This window comes from Suncus etruscus, chromosome 3 (assembly GCF_024139225.1).
Source record: "Suncus etruscus isolate mSunEtr1 chromosome 3, mSunEtr1.pri.cur, whole genome shotgun sequence".
In the NCBI taxonomy this organism is placed as follows: domain Eukaryota; kingdom Metazoa; phylum Chordata; class Mammalia; order Eulipotyphla; family Soricidae; genus Suncus; species Suncus etruscus.
The window spans coordinates 35,289,481-35,304,803 of record NC_064850.1 but is presented as its reverse complement, the minus strand read 5'-3'; the positions used below and the strand labels follow the sequence as shown (position 1 = coordinate 35,304,803).

Genomic DNA, 15,323 nt, shown 5'->3' with positions numbered 1-15,323 from the left:
TATTGCCCCTAAATCTTGGGGCTCCCTCTCCCATGCTGAAGGCCAGAACAGGGCCTAAAGCAGCTCCCCTTCTGCAGTATCTCTGCATCTGCACAACTGGCATCTATTTGTAGCACCCCAGAAGCTGTGCCCAAGGTCTGGGGCTCTGTCCTCTGATGGCTTCAAGGCTCCTTGATGGGAGAGAAGGTGACCGGCCTCCTTGCCTTTACTCACTCTGGGATATGGTACAGGTTGGGGGTCCTGTGGATCCTCTGGGCACCATGTTTGGTTGGGCCCAGAGGCAGGGGCTGGACAGAGTCAGGGCCCCTCTCACCTCAGCCCTGTGCCTACCCACTCTGAGCCCGGCCCAGGAGATCATACCATAGACATTCCTGCTACTTCCTGAGGCCGAACCCCCTTTATCCCAGAGGGGCCGACGCTGACTTCCCTCGGAAACCTGGGCTCAGAGGGCTCAGGCCCAGGGTAGGGAGACTGGGCAGGAGGGAAAGTGTGGTCTTCTGGTGGCCAGGACCACTTGTTCTCAATCTCCACCTCTCTTTCTATTCTAAGAGGTTGATTTACCCCGAATTGCTTACTTCTCCCATTCAGAGTGCCAGAGGCAGCTATCCAAGCTGGACTTGCCCCCAGAAAACTGGAGTTCCAAGACTGTCTGGATGGGCAGTCTCTATCCTAGCTCTGTAAGGTATACCGCTGATAATTTAGGGCTACTCTTGTCACCCTCCTGGAGGAGGAAGTGGCTAAGTCTAGGGGGACAGAAATGGCCATAGAGCTGAGGCAGCTGGCCCAGGATCTTGCTGGGGGTCACAGCCCTGGGTGTCCCCATCCATGTCTCCTCATTCTGTGGTGCCATCCCCTAGTTTGCCCTTAAGCGCTGGGGTTCCTGCTGGGAAGAACGGGATGGAGCGGGATGGCTCAGTTTACTATGGGGAGTCGTCTTTTCTTGCTTGTTTTGGGACCATGTTCAGGGGTTACTCCTGGCTCTGCACTGAGGAATCACTCCTGGCAGTATTTGGGGGACCAAATGGGATGCTGAGGATAGAATCCGGGTTGGCAAACGCCCTACCCGCTGTGCTATTTCTCCAGCCCTGAAAACTTGTATTTTTGTATCATCTTCTCTTCTAGGCCAAGTATGTGTGTGCAAGGGCTTGATGTAGCCAACTTGAACCTGCAAATAAAGCAAAGTAACCCCACCACTGGAGTGTACTCTAGTCCTTGCTAGCATTGGGAGGTTGTCAGCCAAAGCTTGTGGCATCCAGAGGGCCCTGACCCCCAGAGTTGTGCAGAAGGTCCAGGGATTAGTGTTTGAGAAAACAAACCAAGCAATCAAGCCCTTGCCTAGATCACCCAATGGTGAAGGAGGATAAAGAGCTCTTTGAGTGGACCATTTTTTGTTTGTTTGTTTTGGGGCCACACCTGGCAATGATCAGGAAATATACTCCTGACTTTGCACTCAGAAATTACTCCTGGCAGGCTCAGGGGGCTATATGGGATGCTCAGGATCAAACTAGGGTGAGCCATGTGCAAGGCAAATGCCCTCTAGCTTTGCTATCGCTCTGGCCCCATGAACCTTATTTATTTATTTATTTATTTATTTATTTATTTATTTATTTATTTAGGTTTTTGGTGACACTCAGGGGTTACTCTTGGCTCTGTGCTCAGAAATAGCTCCTGGCTTGGGGGACTATTTCGAACACCAGGGATTGAACTGCTAGGTTCAACATCCTAGGTTAGCCGTGTGCAAGGCAAGAGCCCTACCGATGCGCCACCACTCCTGCACCCCATGAACCTTTTTATTGTTTGTGTTTAAATCTTCTACTTGGAAGTCAGAAAGTACCTCCAGGGGCCAGAGAGATAGCATGGAGGTAGGGCATTTGCCTTGCATGCAGAAGGATGGTGGTTTGAATCCCAGCATCCCATATAGTCCCCCAGCCTGCCAGGAGCGATTTCTGACAAATGCAACCCCTCTAGCCTATACATGGCAACTTAGCATAGGTGGAAAGTTCATCACTCCTCTTTCTTTCATTTTTGTTTTTTTGGGAGGCCACACCCAGAGCTGCTCAGGGATTACTCCTGACACTGTGCTCAAGGACCACTCCTGGCAGTACTTAGGGGTCCATCTGGGATGCTGGGGATCAAACCCAGGTTGGCTGCGTACAAGGCAAATGTCTTATTGGCTACGCTACCACTCTGACCCCTCTTCCTGTTTCTCTAGAGAAGATAGCCCCGTCTCTCTGGGCTGTTCTCTGTCAGGGAACCACATTTGTTGCTGCCATCTTTTTTGACTGGAGAGCCACGCGCCAGTGTTATCACTGTTTCTGATCAGCGTCTGGCTCCAAGTTTATGGCTAAAGATAAAGAAAAGAACTTTAAATTGTATTAAAATATAAATTTGGTCTCGGTCTCTTAATCCTTCCGTGGTTCAAAATTCTCGGAATTCTGGAATGTTCCAATTGGGTGGAACCTTCTTCCAAACAGACTACAGATCATTTCCCTCCCAAGAAATTGGGAGGAGGAAGTGATCCCTCTGGTTTAGACCCAAGGTGGCAGAAGGCAATAGATTTTTTATTCACCAGAGGTACTTAGCAAGAGGATGGATTATCTCGCAGTTTATCCACTTCATTATCTTGCTGTTTATATTTATTGCTCTGTGGCTTGGCCAGACAAGGGTGGGAAACTTTTCCAGGACATAAAACATCTCCATCTGTTGCTTTCTTTCAATGGGCCTTATTTAGGAGACTCTGCCCTAAAGTTTGGATGCTTTACTGAATTTCCACCCAGACCACCACCACCTGCTCTGCTTCTGCACTCGGATTTAAAAAAAATTATTTATTTTTTTACTTTCGGGCCATACCTAGTTGTGCTCAGGGCTTAACTCCTGGCTCTCTGCTCAGGCATCACTCCTAGTGGTGTTCAGAGATGCCGAGGAACAAATCCCTGGTTGGTTGTGTGCAAACTCTCTAGTCACTGTACTGTCACTCTGCTCACCCCCTGCTCTGTTTTAGAAGCTCTCCTGGACTTCTGGAATGTATTGAGACCACCAACATTACTCAACTAGATCAACATTATTCCAGGAGATGCCAGAGGGCTACAGGGGAAAATCAAGCAAATGGGGGATCATGGCATGAAATTAGGGGACCACAGGAAGGGGACCACAATTGTTAAAAGGCTGAGGTAGACAATGGTCTTTGTTGGCAAACATCCCCAGTTCCCAATAGTACCCTTAGATCAGGGGAAATGATGTGGGTGGCAATTCTACTGCTTTATTTCAGCTATGGGGAGACCGAGATGTCAGTAGAGGCTGTAAAATATGGAATTTTGGGTGAATCATATCCTGTATGGATCCTTACTCTCACCCCATTTCAGCCTCCGCACCGCAGTCCAGGTTTTCCACAAACAACACCAAGGACACTGATTTGCTGCTATCTGAAATGGATCATCCCAGGGCTGATCAGAAAAATCTCAATTCTCAGGAGCTGAGATGGGAGTCCCTTATCCTAGGGGGTCATAATGCTGGATGGACCGTGGGGTCACATGACTCCCCACATAAAGGTACTTCAAGTTACCTCATGTTTTGAGCTTCCCAATGTTGAACCTCCCAAACTTATATTTGGACAAGATTTCTTATGCTAAATAAAGTGACAAAAATATACCCCACTCCAGGGTTGGACAGAGTACAATGGGGAGGATGTTTGCCTTGCATGCAGCTGACCTGGGTTTCATCTCCAGCATCCCATATGGTTCTTGGAGCAACACCAGGAGTAATTCCTGAGTGAAGCATCATTGGGTATGGTCCTAAAACAAAAGTCAACAAAAATCCCAAATCTGGGTGACTTAAAACAAAAGTTTTTGTGTTGTGCAAAAACTAGCAGGAAGCTGATTCTTGTCATGTTTTTTCCAAAGAACTCTTAGTGATTCAGATCCTTTTATTAAGAAGTTTCAGCATTGTGGGGTCTCTTTAGACCTTTGTCTTCCTGTGTATGTAAGCAGAGGAAGTCATACTTTATACATCCAGCCAATGAAAGCCTTTTCATTGTGGGGTTATTTATTTATTTATTTATTTGTTTATTTATTTATGCTTTTGAGGCCATGCCTGGTTGGCATTTAGGGCCTGCTTTTGGCTCTGCACTCAGAAATTACTCCTGGCAGGTTCAGGGGACCACAAGGGATGCCAGGGATCAAATTAGGGTCAGTATTGTGCAGGGCAAACATCTTAACCTACACTGTGCTATCACTCCGACTCTATTTAGTCTTTGGTGTTTTGTGGGGGGGGGGGGAAACCTGACAGTACTTGGGCTCACTTCTGCCTCTACTGAGGGATCGCTCCTGAAGGGAATCAGGGAACCATATGGGATACTGGAGATTGAATCCAGATCAACTGGAGATTGAATCTGGGTCAATGCAATGCAAGGCAAGTACCTCCTCACTTTAGTGTTTCTCCAGCTCCAATGAAAGCTCTTGAAGTCACTGCCAGAACCTTAATAGAACAAACCCCCTTTATTCCAATGTGATGCTTGGACCCAAAGTGAGATAAAGTCTGTAAGCTGCACATGAATTAAGGACACCATGACACTGCACTTCTGTTGGTGTTTATGCTTTTCTGGCTTGGATTGTTCCTGTGAACCAAGGTGGCTCCGAATCTCGCCAGCTGCCCGTAGCATGACCTTTGGACCGGACACTTGGTGCCTGAAGACTCCCCCCTCACAAAATGGGCTCAAAGCAGCAGGGTGCAGTGAGCAGGAGTAAGGGGGCGGGCTGAGATCAGTAGGGCCCAGACAGCAACAGCCAGGAGGTGATTCCAGGGGGGCTGGTTTGCCCAGCTGAGCCCTGGAGCAGCCCATGACCCATACGGGCCAGAGGTCAGGAGCCCTGAACACCATGCTGGAATCCTTTGCCTCAAGTCCCATTAAAAGGTCTTGGGCCCAGTGAACATTGAGTGTACCCAAATTCTACAATCTATTAGCAGCCTGTCTTGCCAGTGTACCCCAACATTCCAGGGGTGCTCACCTGCCCTTAATAGATGCCCCTAACCCAACTTGCACTTGCATGCAGCTGACCTGGTTTCCATCTCCAGCATCCCATATGGTCCCTGGAGCAACGGGAGTAATTCCTGAGTCAAGCTTGCATCATTGGGTATGGCCCTAAAACAAAAGTCAACAAAAAAACCCAAATCTTGGTGACTTAAAACAAAGGTTTGTTTGTTTGTTTGTTTGTTTTGGTTTTTGGGCCACACCTGGCGTTGCTCAGGGGTTACTCCTGGCTGTCTGCTCAGAAATAGCTCTTGCAGGCACGGGGGATCATATGGGACACTGGGATTCGAACCAACCACCTTTGGTCCTGGATTGGCTGCTTGCAAGGCAAACACCGCTGTGCTATCTCTCCGGGCCCAAAACAAAGGTTTTTGTGTTGTGCAAAAGTTAACAGGAAGCTGGTTCTTTTATTTATTTTATTTATTTATTTTTTGTTTTGTTTTTTTCGGGCCACACCTGTTTGATGCTCAGGGGTTACTCCTGGCTAAGCGCTCAGAAATTGCCCCTGGTTTGGGGGGACCATATGGGACACCGGGGGATCGAACTGCGGTTGTGGTCCTTCCTTGGCTAGCACTTGCAAGGCAGATACCTCACCTCTAGCGCCACCTCACCGGCCCCTTATTTTTATTTATTTATTTATTTTTGGCCACACCAGTTTGATGCTCAGGGGTTACTCCTGGCTAAGCGCTCAGAAATTGTCCCTGGCTTGGGGGGACCATATGGGACGCTGGGGGATCGAACCGAGGTCCTTCCTTGGCTAGCGCTTGCAAGGCGGACACCTTACCTCTAGTGCCACCTCTCTGGCCCCAGGAAGCTGATTCTTGTCATGTTTTTTTTCCAAAGAACTCTTAGTAATTCAGATCCTTTCATTAAGAAGTTCCAGCATTGTGGGGTCTCTTCAGGACACCCCACCATTCCCTCCAGATTATGTCTGCAAGCTTTTCCAGACCTGTGTCTCTACAGGCCACCCCAGACAAGGACATGGGCCCTTCTCCAATGTAGCCAAGATGAAGGTGACACAAAGCTGTGCTTCTCGGAAGCTCTATGAGGAAAAAGCTGAAGGAAGAAAAAACACTGAGCTGGACCCTGGAGCGCAGAGCACCATGAGCCTTGGCCTTTCTGGGAAGTTGGGGTACAGGGACTCCTGATCCTCCTCAGGGCCCTTGCTTGTGAGCAATGCCTTTTCCAGAGGTGCTTGGGGCAACTTCTTTCATCTGGTTCTCTGTCTCTTTCCCAATAATCACACCCCCATAAACTTCCCCATAAACCATCCCCCCAAAGACAACTCAGTCATATCTCAAGCCTCGCCACGTCAGAATTCAGCCATTAAGATTACAAAACCAAGGGTCTCCTATAGAGTTCTCCCACAAATGAGTCAGAGGAGGACTTTCAGCTCTGCCAAGAGTGAGGTTATCTCTCATCCAGACATAAGACGTAACAAATGCATTGTCTTGACTTGAGGTTGAGTGGTCCCTGCCAGAGGCGTGCTGGGCCATTCTGAAGTGGAGTGATGTTACCAAAAGGAGGATGGCACAGGATGAGGGGTCATCCGGCCTGACCGCCCAAGCAGGCAACTGAGCCTAGAGATGGGGACTCCCTACCAGCATGACAAATGGAGGTCACCCTCCCCACCCATGAAGGGGACATTTGATCCTACTCAAGATGACTTTACCAGATGAGTGTACAGCAGGTCCTTAAACAATGTCATTTTATTTATTTATTCTAGCATGGATGAGGTGAAGAGTATCAGGGGCTGTGGGGCTAAGTGGTTCCACCTCCTCTTCAGGTCCTGAATTCAAACTAACAAGCAAAACCCTAAAGCAAGCAGCCCCTATTTCCAACACCCCGGAATGAAGCGACATCAGGAGAACCTGCCCAGGTCAGCTGTGGTCTGGCTTGCCGGGAGCACTGAGCGAGAACTTATTGGGCCAGCAATAACACAGTGGGTGGGGTGTTTGCCTTGCATGCAACCAACCCAGGTTTGAACCCTGGCATCCCATATGGTCCCCTGAGCTTGCCAGGAGTGATTTCTGAGCACAGAGCCAGGAGTAATCTCTGCTGGGTATGGCCCCCAAACCAAAACCCAAAAAAACAAAACAAGTAAAGCAAGCAGTCCAGGGAGACTGCTGGAAGCAGGACCCCCCATGTCCAAGCCAACATGAGGGTGTGATAGTATCAGTCTGAGATGCCACAGGCTCTGACTGGTCACCCTGCTCTGTGTCCCTGGTGGGAGGATAGTGGAAGGAGAATTTTACCTTTGTGATTGGAGGTTGTGAGCAGAAATTGCTGATCAGGGCTTTCCAGGGGGACTCTGGGCTGTGAGTCCTGGAGAGGTGCAACTCAACCCTTGGGCCCCACAGTGTGACCATCCTGGACCTGTGAGGATTGCCCAGTACCTAGCAACAGACTGGGGTGAGCAGACAGAAGGGAAGTAATTGAACTGATCTCTGGCAGGGGCATCAACAGGTGATGGCCAGGGTCAAACTGGGGGGATCTTTTACTCCAGTAGACAATATGTTGTTGGGACAAGAGAACATTTCAGGAGCCAGAGATGGTCCCACAGGCTGTATGCTTTGTATGGAGATCCCGTTGCATCAACCACACTACAAAGGCCCTGGACATGATCTAGGAATAACACCCAAGCTCCGAGCCTGAACATTTCTGGGTGTGGCACAAAAAGCAACTGATTTTTTTTTTGGGGGGGGTGTCACACCCACCAGCACTCAGTGCTTACTCCTGGCTCTTTGCTCAGAAATCACTTCTGACAAGGACAGGAGTGAAAGTGCAGCGATAGGGCATTTGCCTACATGCAGAAGGACGGTGTTTTGAATCCCGGCATCCCATATGGTCCCCCTGAGCCTGCCAGGAGCAACTTCTGAGTGTAGAGCCAGGAATAACCCCTGAGTGCTGCCAGGTGTAACCCAAAAACCAAAACCAAAACCAAAACCAAAAACAAAAAAAAGAAATCATTTCTGGCAGACTTGCAGGACCATATGGGATGCTGGGGGTCGAACCCAAGTAAGCAGTGTGCAAGGCAAATGCCCTACCTGCTGTGTTCTTGCTTTGGCCCCAAACAAAACTGTTTTGATAATTTTGCTGTTTTTGACAGCAGATAAGGCTCTTATCTTGCCTGCAGTTGACCTGGGTTTGATTGATCCCCAACCTATGGTCCCCTGAATCCCACTAGGAGTGACCCCTGATCTCAGAGCAAAGAGTAAGCCTTGAACATCGTTGAGTGTGTACCTCACACTTCCCCCTCAGAAAGTTTAAAATTTTAAAATTTATTATTTAACATTATTTATTAATTTATTATTATTTATTATTTAAACATTTTTTTTTACAAAATTGTTCATGATTGAGTTTCAGTCATACAATGATCCCAAGCCCATCCCTTTACCAGTGCATATTTCCTGCCACCAATGTTCCCAATATGTTTAAAGACATAAATGTTTTACTGCTGTGGGTTCTGGTGAGTAAACCTTTAGCAGAGTCCCAGGGCTTTGTAAATATACACTGGGTGTCTGTCTGTTTGACTATTTCTGAACGAGCCCAGGGGATATTCAGAGCCTCTATCACCTGTTCTGCTTGCCTGCCAGCTAACCATGCATGGGTCTGTCTGAGTCTCCAGATGAGGCCTGCAGGTTGGGGGATGGGTGAAGGGCAAGGAACAAAAGCAAAAACTCCAACTTCCAGAGAAATGCTTTCTCATCTGCATTGGCCATTCACAGATTGTGGAATGCTAGGTCTCAGGCCAGGGAGCTTTTTTTCTTGCTCCCCAGGCCCTGTGTTTCTTTTCCAGGCTGCTGTGAATGAAACAGGTTGGGGAGACACCCCAGATCCAGACATGGTTCTCTGGGACAAGCTCCAAGCTCACAGCATGTGCAGGTCACCTGTGCCCTAGAGCGACATCCACCAGCTTCTGAATTATCTGGGCGTGTGTATCATGGAAGGGCAGCCCGTCCACCACCATGCCCACATTGCCTGTGACCCCACTCCGAACCTGGTGCCGGGCCAAGATGCCTAGCATCTCCTCCTCCTGTGGACAAATGGGAAAGACAGAACATTGCAGGGCGCAGAGAACTGGTAGCTGACCTGCATGCCTGTAGACTGCTCCCTGTCTTTTTTGGTTCTAGTGGTGTTTGGGGAACAAATAATGGCAGGAATTTAACTCGGGGCTTTGATCACGAAGCATTACACCTTGGCTTTTTAAGTCACTTCTCTGACATCTCAACCTGCTCTTCTGAAAAAGAAAAAAACTAAACAAAAAACAACAAACTGTATTGGAGCTCTCTTCTGAGAGGGGAGAGAAAAGAGAGAGAAGGAGGGAGGTGAGAAGAGAAGAGGAGAGGGGAGAGGGAGAGGGAGGAAAGAAAGAGGAGACAGGGAGGGGCCTGAGAGATAGCATGGAGGTAAAGCGGTTGCCTTTCATGCAGAAGGTCGGTGGTTCAAATCCTGGCATCCCATGTGGTCCCCTGAGCCTACCAGGAGTGATTTCTGAGCATAGAGCCAGGAGTAACCCCTGAGCGCTGCTGGGTGTGACCCAAAAACAAAAAAAAAAAAAAAAAAAGAGGAAAGGAGGAAGGGAAGGAGAAACAGGGGAGGAGGGTGAGGGAGAGAAAGAGTGAGCACTCAGTGGATTGGAGCACATGCCCTGGATGCTGGAAGTGGTCCTGAGCACAGCCAGATGTGGCCCCCTGCTGCCCCTAAGTACCAAAGCTACAGTCAGACAGACACCCTGGAAAAGAGCAGTGCACTGCACTGGCCCTCAAGCCCCCCTGCCCAAACTAGCCTGGAACAGTCTGGGCCTTTGTCCTGGCTGTGACCTGCATGTGAGCAGACAAAGATGTGCCTGCCTTCCCTCCTGGTGCTGCCCAGCAGTGGGCACAATTTCCTGCCCACCTGGCCTGGGCACTCTAGAAGGACCTTCGTTGCCACTGAGATGTTCTTCTGCAGGTTCAGCTGCTGTCACCTGGGGAATGGATCACTCAGTGGGGAGTCTGGAAGGGGCAGAGGGTAGGGGTGGGGCAGCTCCAGTTAGAGATTGAGCCTGGGCCAAGTATTTTTGGAGGAGTCAGACACCAGGACAGGGGTTTCCCTTTGAGATCTGTATAAAGGGAATGTTGAGATGACAGTGATGGTGATGATCACAATTATTATTGATTATTATTATGCCTATTTTATTTTGTTTTGGGTCATACCTGGCAATGCTCAGGGGTTATTCCTGGCTCTGCACTCAGGAATCATTATTGGCAGTGCTCAGGGACCATGAGATGCCAGAGATCAAACCCAGGTCTGCTGTGTACCAGGCAAATGCCCTACTGGTTGTACTATTGCTCCAGCTCCCTGCCTTTTTATTTTTTGTCTTTTTCTTTTATTCTTTTGGGCCAGAGGTGCTCAAAGCTTACTCCTGGCTCTGTGCTCAAGGGTCACTCCTGACAAGGCTTGAGGGACCTGAAGAGTTGCTGGGGAGACAAGTATTCCACTCTGTACCATCACTCCAGCCCTACAATATACCTTTGGAGAGCTGCTGTGAGGACTAAAAATATAAGATCCACCAAGCACCTAGCATGGTCCCTGGTATAGAAATCATGGAGGGGCTAGAGCCATTGCATCAGGGGTATGGTGTTTGTCTTGTACTTGGCCAACCAGGTTCCACCCCTGGCATCCCATATGGTCCTTTGAGCCTACCTGGAGTGAGTTATGAGTTCAGAGCCAGGAGTAACCCCTGAGCAACTCGGGGTGTGGCCCAAGAAAACAAAGAAATAACCAGAAATCAGAGTGAAGCTAATGATTATTTGAGAGCTCACAATTTTCTCCCTTTGGCTTATTTGCTTATTATTATTTTTTAATAATTTGATTCACTTCCAAAAAAAGATGCCAAAGAACCACTTGTCTAAGCCACTAATGTGTGTTCCAGTTGAACAGCTGTGACTGCATATCGTTCCCCCCAGCACCAAACAAGGGGGATAGGATGGTGCCCTCCTCACCCCATCATCCCCCCCACAGTCCCAGAATTGGTGTGCTAGGAACTCAGCTGCCTGCCAGGAACCTACTCCCTTCTGCCACCAGCCACTCAGTCTGAACGGGCACCCGTGGCTGCCCATGTGAGGATGGCTGGGGAGACTCTCCCAAACGAAGGGTGCCCATTGTTGACGTCTCTGCTTCTGGCTAGTTTGAGCATGTTTCCACTCTGCCTTGGGCACATAGAGCAATGCCAGGGGAGCTTTGTTTACTGACCCTTCCCAGGGGCTACCCGGCATTTTCCGCCCTTTGTCTGAGCTTTGTCCTCCTTCCTCTGCCCCGATTGGTCATATCCTCTCTTTATGGGGCAATGCTTCTGAGACCAAGAGGCCATTTCCTGCGGCACAGGGCTGCCTCCACCATTCGCTTCCTTTAGAGTCCCATAATTTGGGGTCCTCAAGGTCCTCTACTAGCAGCCTGAGAATTGGTGGGGTCCCAGTCTTAAGAGCCATGGACACAGCTGTGCCAAATGCTACTCCCAGGAAGCACTGAATGACCATGCCATGTCCATGGGGGTCTTAGGGAGATCCACTAAGTGGAAAGGGTGGAAGGATGTTGACCAAGGAGAAGTGGAGGAAGAACACCCGAATACTGTTTTACTAGACACAGAGGAGATAGTGAGACAGGAAAGAGAGGATGAATTGAGGCAGAATGGACAGGGCTGGGGGTTCTGCTGATGGGAGATATGTGGAGGGTTTAGGTGGCCCGTGGACTCTGTCTGGGAATCTGAGGGGGTTGGTATTGATGGTGATGAGGCAACACCAAGTGGGGTGGGATGTTGGAAGTGCTCAGAGTCATGTTCTAGGTAAGGGCTGAACAGGCAGATTTTTTTGAGGGGGCCCAGACCCGGTGACTCTCAGGGGTTACTCCTGGCTATATGCTCAGAAATTGCTCTGGCTTAGGGGACCATATGAGATGCTGGGGGATTGAACCGCAGTCCGTCCTGGGTCAGCCATGTGCAAGGCAAATGACTTACCACTGTTCATCGCTCCGGCCTTATGAACAGGCAGATTTTTAAACTCACCCACTGCATGGTCTCAACAGTTATGCATTCTATGCTACAAGACCACAAGTTTTTAAAAATGTTTTTTCAAAGGTAGGGTAGATGAAGGTGCTAAAGAGAATGAGTGCCTGTATTCCTTTCTACCTCTGCAGGAACTAAGCCTGCACTTCTCTTTCTATCATCCATCTATCCACCATCTAGCCACCACCATCCATTTATTCACCACCATCCATCCATCCATCCACCATTCTCTATCCATTCACCACCATCTGTTGTTTTTTTTTAATTAATTAATTAATTTTTGGGGGGTTTTTTGGGCCACACCTGGTGGTGCTCAGGGGTTACTTCTGGCTGTCTGCTCAGAAATAGCTCCTGGCAGGCACGGGGGACCATATGGGACACCGGGATTCGAACCAACCCCCTTAGGTCCTGGATTGGCTGCTTGCAAGGCAAACACTGCTGTGCTATCTCTCCGGGTCCATCTGTTGTTTTAATATAAAATACAAAATCTATAGTCCTAGCATTGTTGTGAGGCCTTTCTTGGCACAGCACCTTTACCCCTTCCGCTGGCAGGTCTGGAGAAAGGTAGTAGCAGCGAAATAATTTCACAGGCATCAGTTAAAGTTTCCTTGGAGTCAGCCAGCTTTATTTCATGGCCCTAACCGCATATGCATTTACTCACATGGCTTCTATGCTAAGCCTTTTCCAAGCAGCCACTTCTCTGTTTCTTCTCTTTCTCTCTCTCCCTCTGTCTCCCTTTCAACTGCTCTCCATGCTTCCTTGCTTCCTTCTCCTCCCCCTGCAGCACCCTTTAATCTTTATTCTAAACCACAGACCCCTCCCAGGTATGGGTGGGTCTGACCATCCAGGTGATATTAACATAGGGTATTGGGGGAAGGTTCCTAACAACCATCCATCCTTTTATCACCATCCATCTATCCTTCCATCTAGCATATATATGTATATATATATCCATACATCATCATTCATCATTCATCACCATCCATCCATTCATCACTATCCATCTATCCTTCCATCCACCATCCACCTATTCTCCACCCATCCTGTCACCATAATCTACCCATATTCCCACCACCCCATCTATCCATCCATGCACCTATCCTTTCTCTATCTGTCATCATCTATTCACCCATCACCAATCTGTCCATCATCTCTCTACTCTGCCAAGTGCCTTCTCTTGGCCAGGCCCTGAAGCAGGGACCAATCAATCATGGTCCATTACTTCAAGAGCTTAGATTCCCTCAGAGACTGTCAGCCACTGGGCATTTGAACAAAGAGACTTCTCTTCTATCTCTTTAACCCACATGGTTGCTGGCCTCTGGGCATCTTGTAAAAGTGGGAAGAGGTAGGCCCTGACACAAGAACATACATGTGAGATCATGTATGTACATATTCATCATAAATGGACTAGAGTGAAGCAGAAAGGGGCTAGATGCCTGACCCCTGACCTCAAGCAAGGTCCCCACCCCTGAGACCCTGCTTTAAGGCTAAAGTCTTGCCATCTAGTGGGAAAGTACAGAGAAAAGCAGAGAAGGCACCACTCTGACAATGAGTGTTAGAAATGAGCACTCTGGACAAGAACTGGGTGCTGAAAGGAGAGAAAGGGATATGCATGGTATTCCTTAAGTAACAATAGTACAAACCAGTGTCTAAAAGAAAATAAAAGGAATAGAGAGAGAGAGAGAGAAAGAAAGAGAGAGAAATAAAAGAGAAGAGAGTGGGAAGGGAGGGAGAGAAAGAAGGAGAGAGAAAGGAAAATATATCTGCTTTGGGGCTGGAGAAATAGCATGGAGGTAAGGCATTTGCCTTGCATGTAGGACAATGATTTGAATCCTGGCATCCCATATAGTCCCCTGAGTCTGCCAGGAGTGATTTCTGAGCATAGAGTCAGGAGAAACCCCTGAGCGCTGCCGGGTGTGACCCAAAAACAAAAAATAAAAATAAAAATAAAAATGTCTGCTTTATGGGGCTGGAGTGGTGGCGCAGCAGTAGGGCATTTGCCTTACATGCGGCTAATCTAGGAGGGACCACAGTTTGATCCCCTGGTGTCCCATATGATCCCCCAAGCCAGGAGCAATTTCTTTCTTTTTTTTTCCTTTGGTTTTTGGGCTACAACCAGCAGCACTCAGGGATTACTCCTAGCTCTATGCTTAGAAATCGCTCCTGGCAGACTCAGGGGACCATATGGGATGACAGGATTCCAACCACCATCCTTCTGCATGCAAGGCAAATGCCCTACCTCCATTCTATCTCTCCGGCCCCCAGGAGCAATTTCTGAGCACACAGCCAGGAGTAACCCCTGAGCATCACCGGGTGTGGTCCCAAAACTAAAAAAAAAAAAAAAAAAAAAACCCAAAAAAAGTCTGCTTTAGAAACAGGCAGGGAGAAGGCGGGAGGAAAACTGGGTCATTGGTGGTGGGAAATGTTCACTAGTGAAAGGCGTTGAACACTGTAGGACTGAAACTCAATCATGAGTAACCTTGTAATTGTGAGAAAAAAAACTATTCTGACAACCTTGTAACCATGGTGTTTAAATAAGGTTATTAAAAAAATGTCTGGCCCTCTCAGGGACAGGATGGTAAAGCTCAATTTCCCCTCTGACCTGATCCCTGGTGAGGTGTAGGGCACTGAGGCCTGTGAAACAGATAATGCTAGGCATGAGCATGGCCCTGCTGGGAAGAGGTGAGATGAACCCTCTGGCTGAGTAGGATCCCATCGGCCAAGACACAGAGTGACATGTGATGCCACCTGCCCCTGACCCACCCCATAAGCTGCAGAAACAGGCACTGCTTCTGCTTGATGCTGTATCTGCCCTGGGCCCTTATTGTCCATGATGGCTGTCAGACCCCAGAGCACAGACACTGGTATTTCTGTCCCTCCCAGGCCCACCTTTGTCACCAGCTCAGGATGTTGCTCTGCCTGCTCAGAATCTCTGATGCCTTTATGCTGTCCTGGAGATTTTGGCAGGACAAAACTAATCATGGCACCCCTCAATCCTTTATTTCTCTGTCTTTGTTTATGTGGGTTCTGCTCTCTGGAAGGCTTGTACCACCTTTTCTTACCTGCTACTTGGAAGCCTCTCACCCTCAAAGGTCACCTCAGTGTTAATCCCTGTAAGGAGCTTTCCTTCTATGTCCCCACAGCAGCTCGCTGTGTGTCTCTACTAATGAGATGATAATTTCCTGTGTTTCCTTCCCTGTGGATCTTGAGACATTCCTATCCAGGAGTCACGTTTGATCTGTCAAGGCCTCC

General features: G+C 48.6%; 1 protein-coding gene across 1 annotated transcript in view; it reads right to left on the bottom strand.

Annotated features, from left to right (window-relative positions):
- Positions 1-8,866: 8,866 nt before the first annotated feature.
- Positions 8,867-15,323, bottom strand: part of DGLUCY (D-glutamate cyclase) — a 78,328-nt gene continuing 71,871 nt past the window's right edge. Inside the window, exon 13 of the mRNA XM_049769922.1 lies at positions 8,867-9,062. Coding sequence (XP_049625879.1) covers positions 8,913-9,062 — 150 coding nt within the window. The 3' untranslated portion in view covers positions 8,867-8,912. The remainder of the gene's footprint in view (positions 9,063-15,323) is intronic.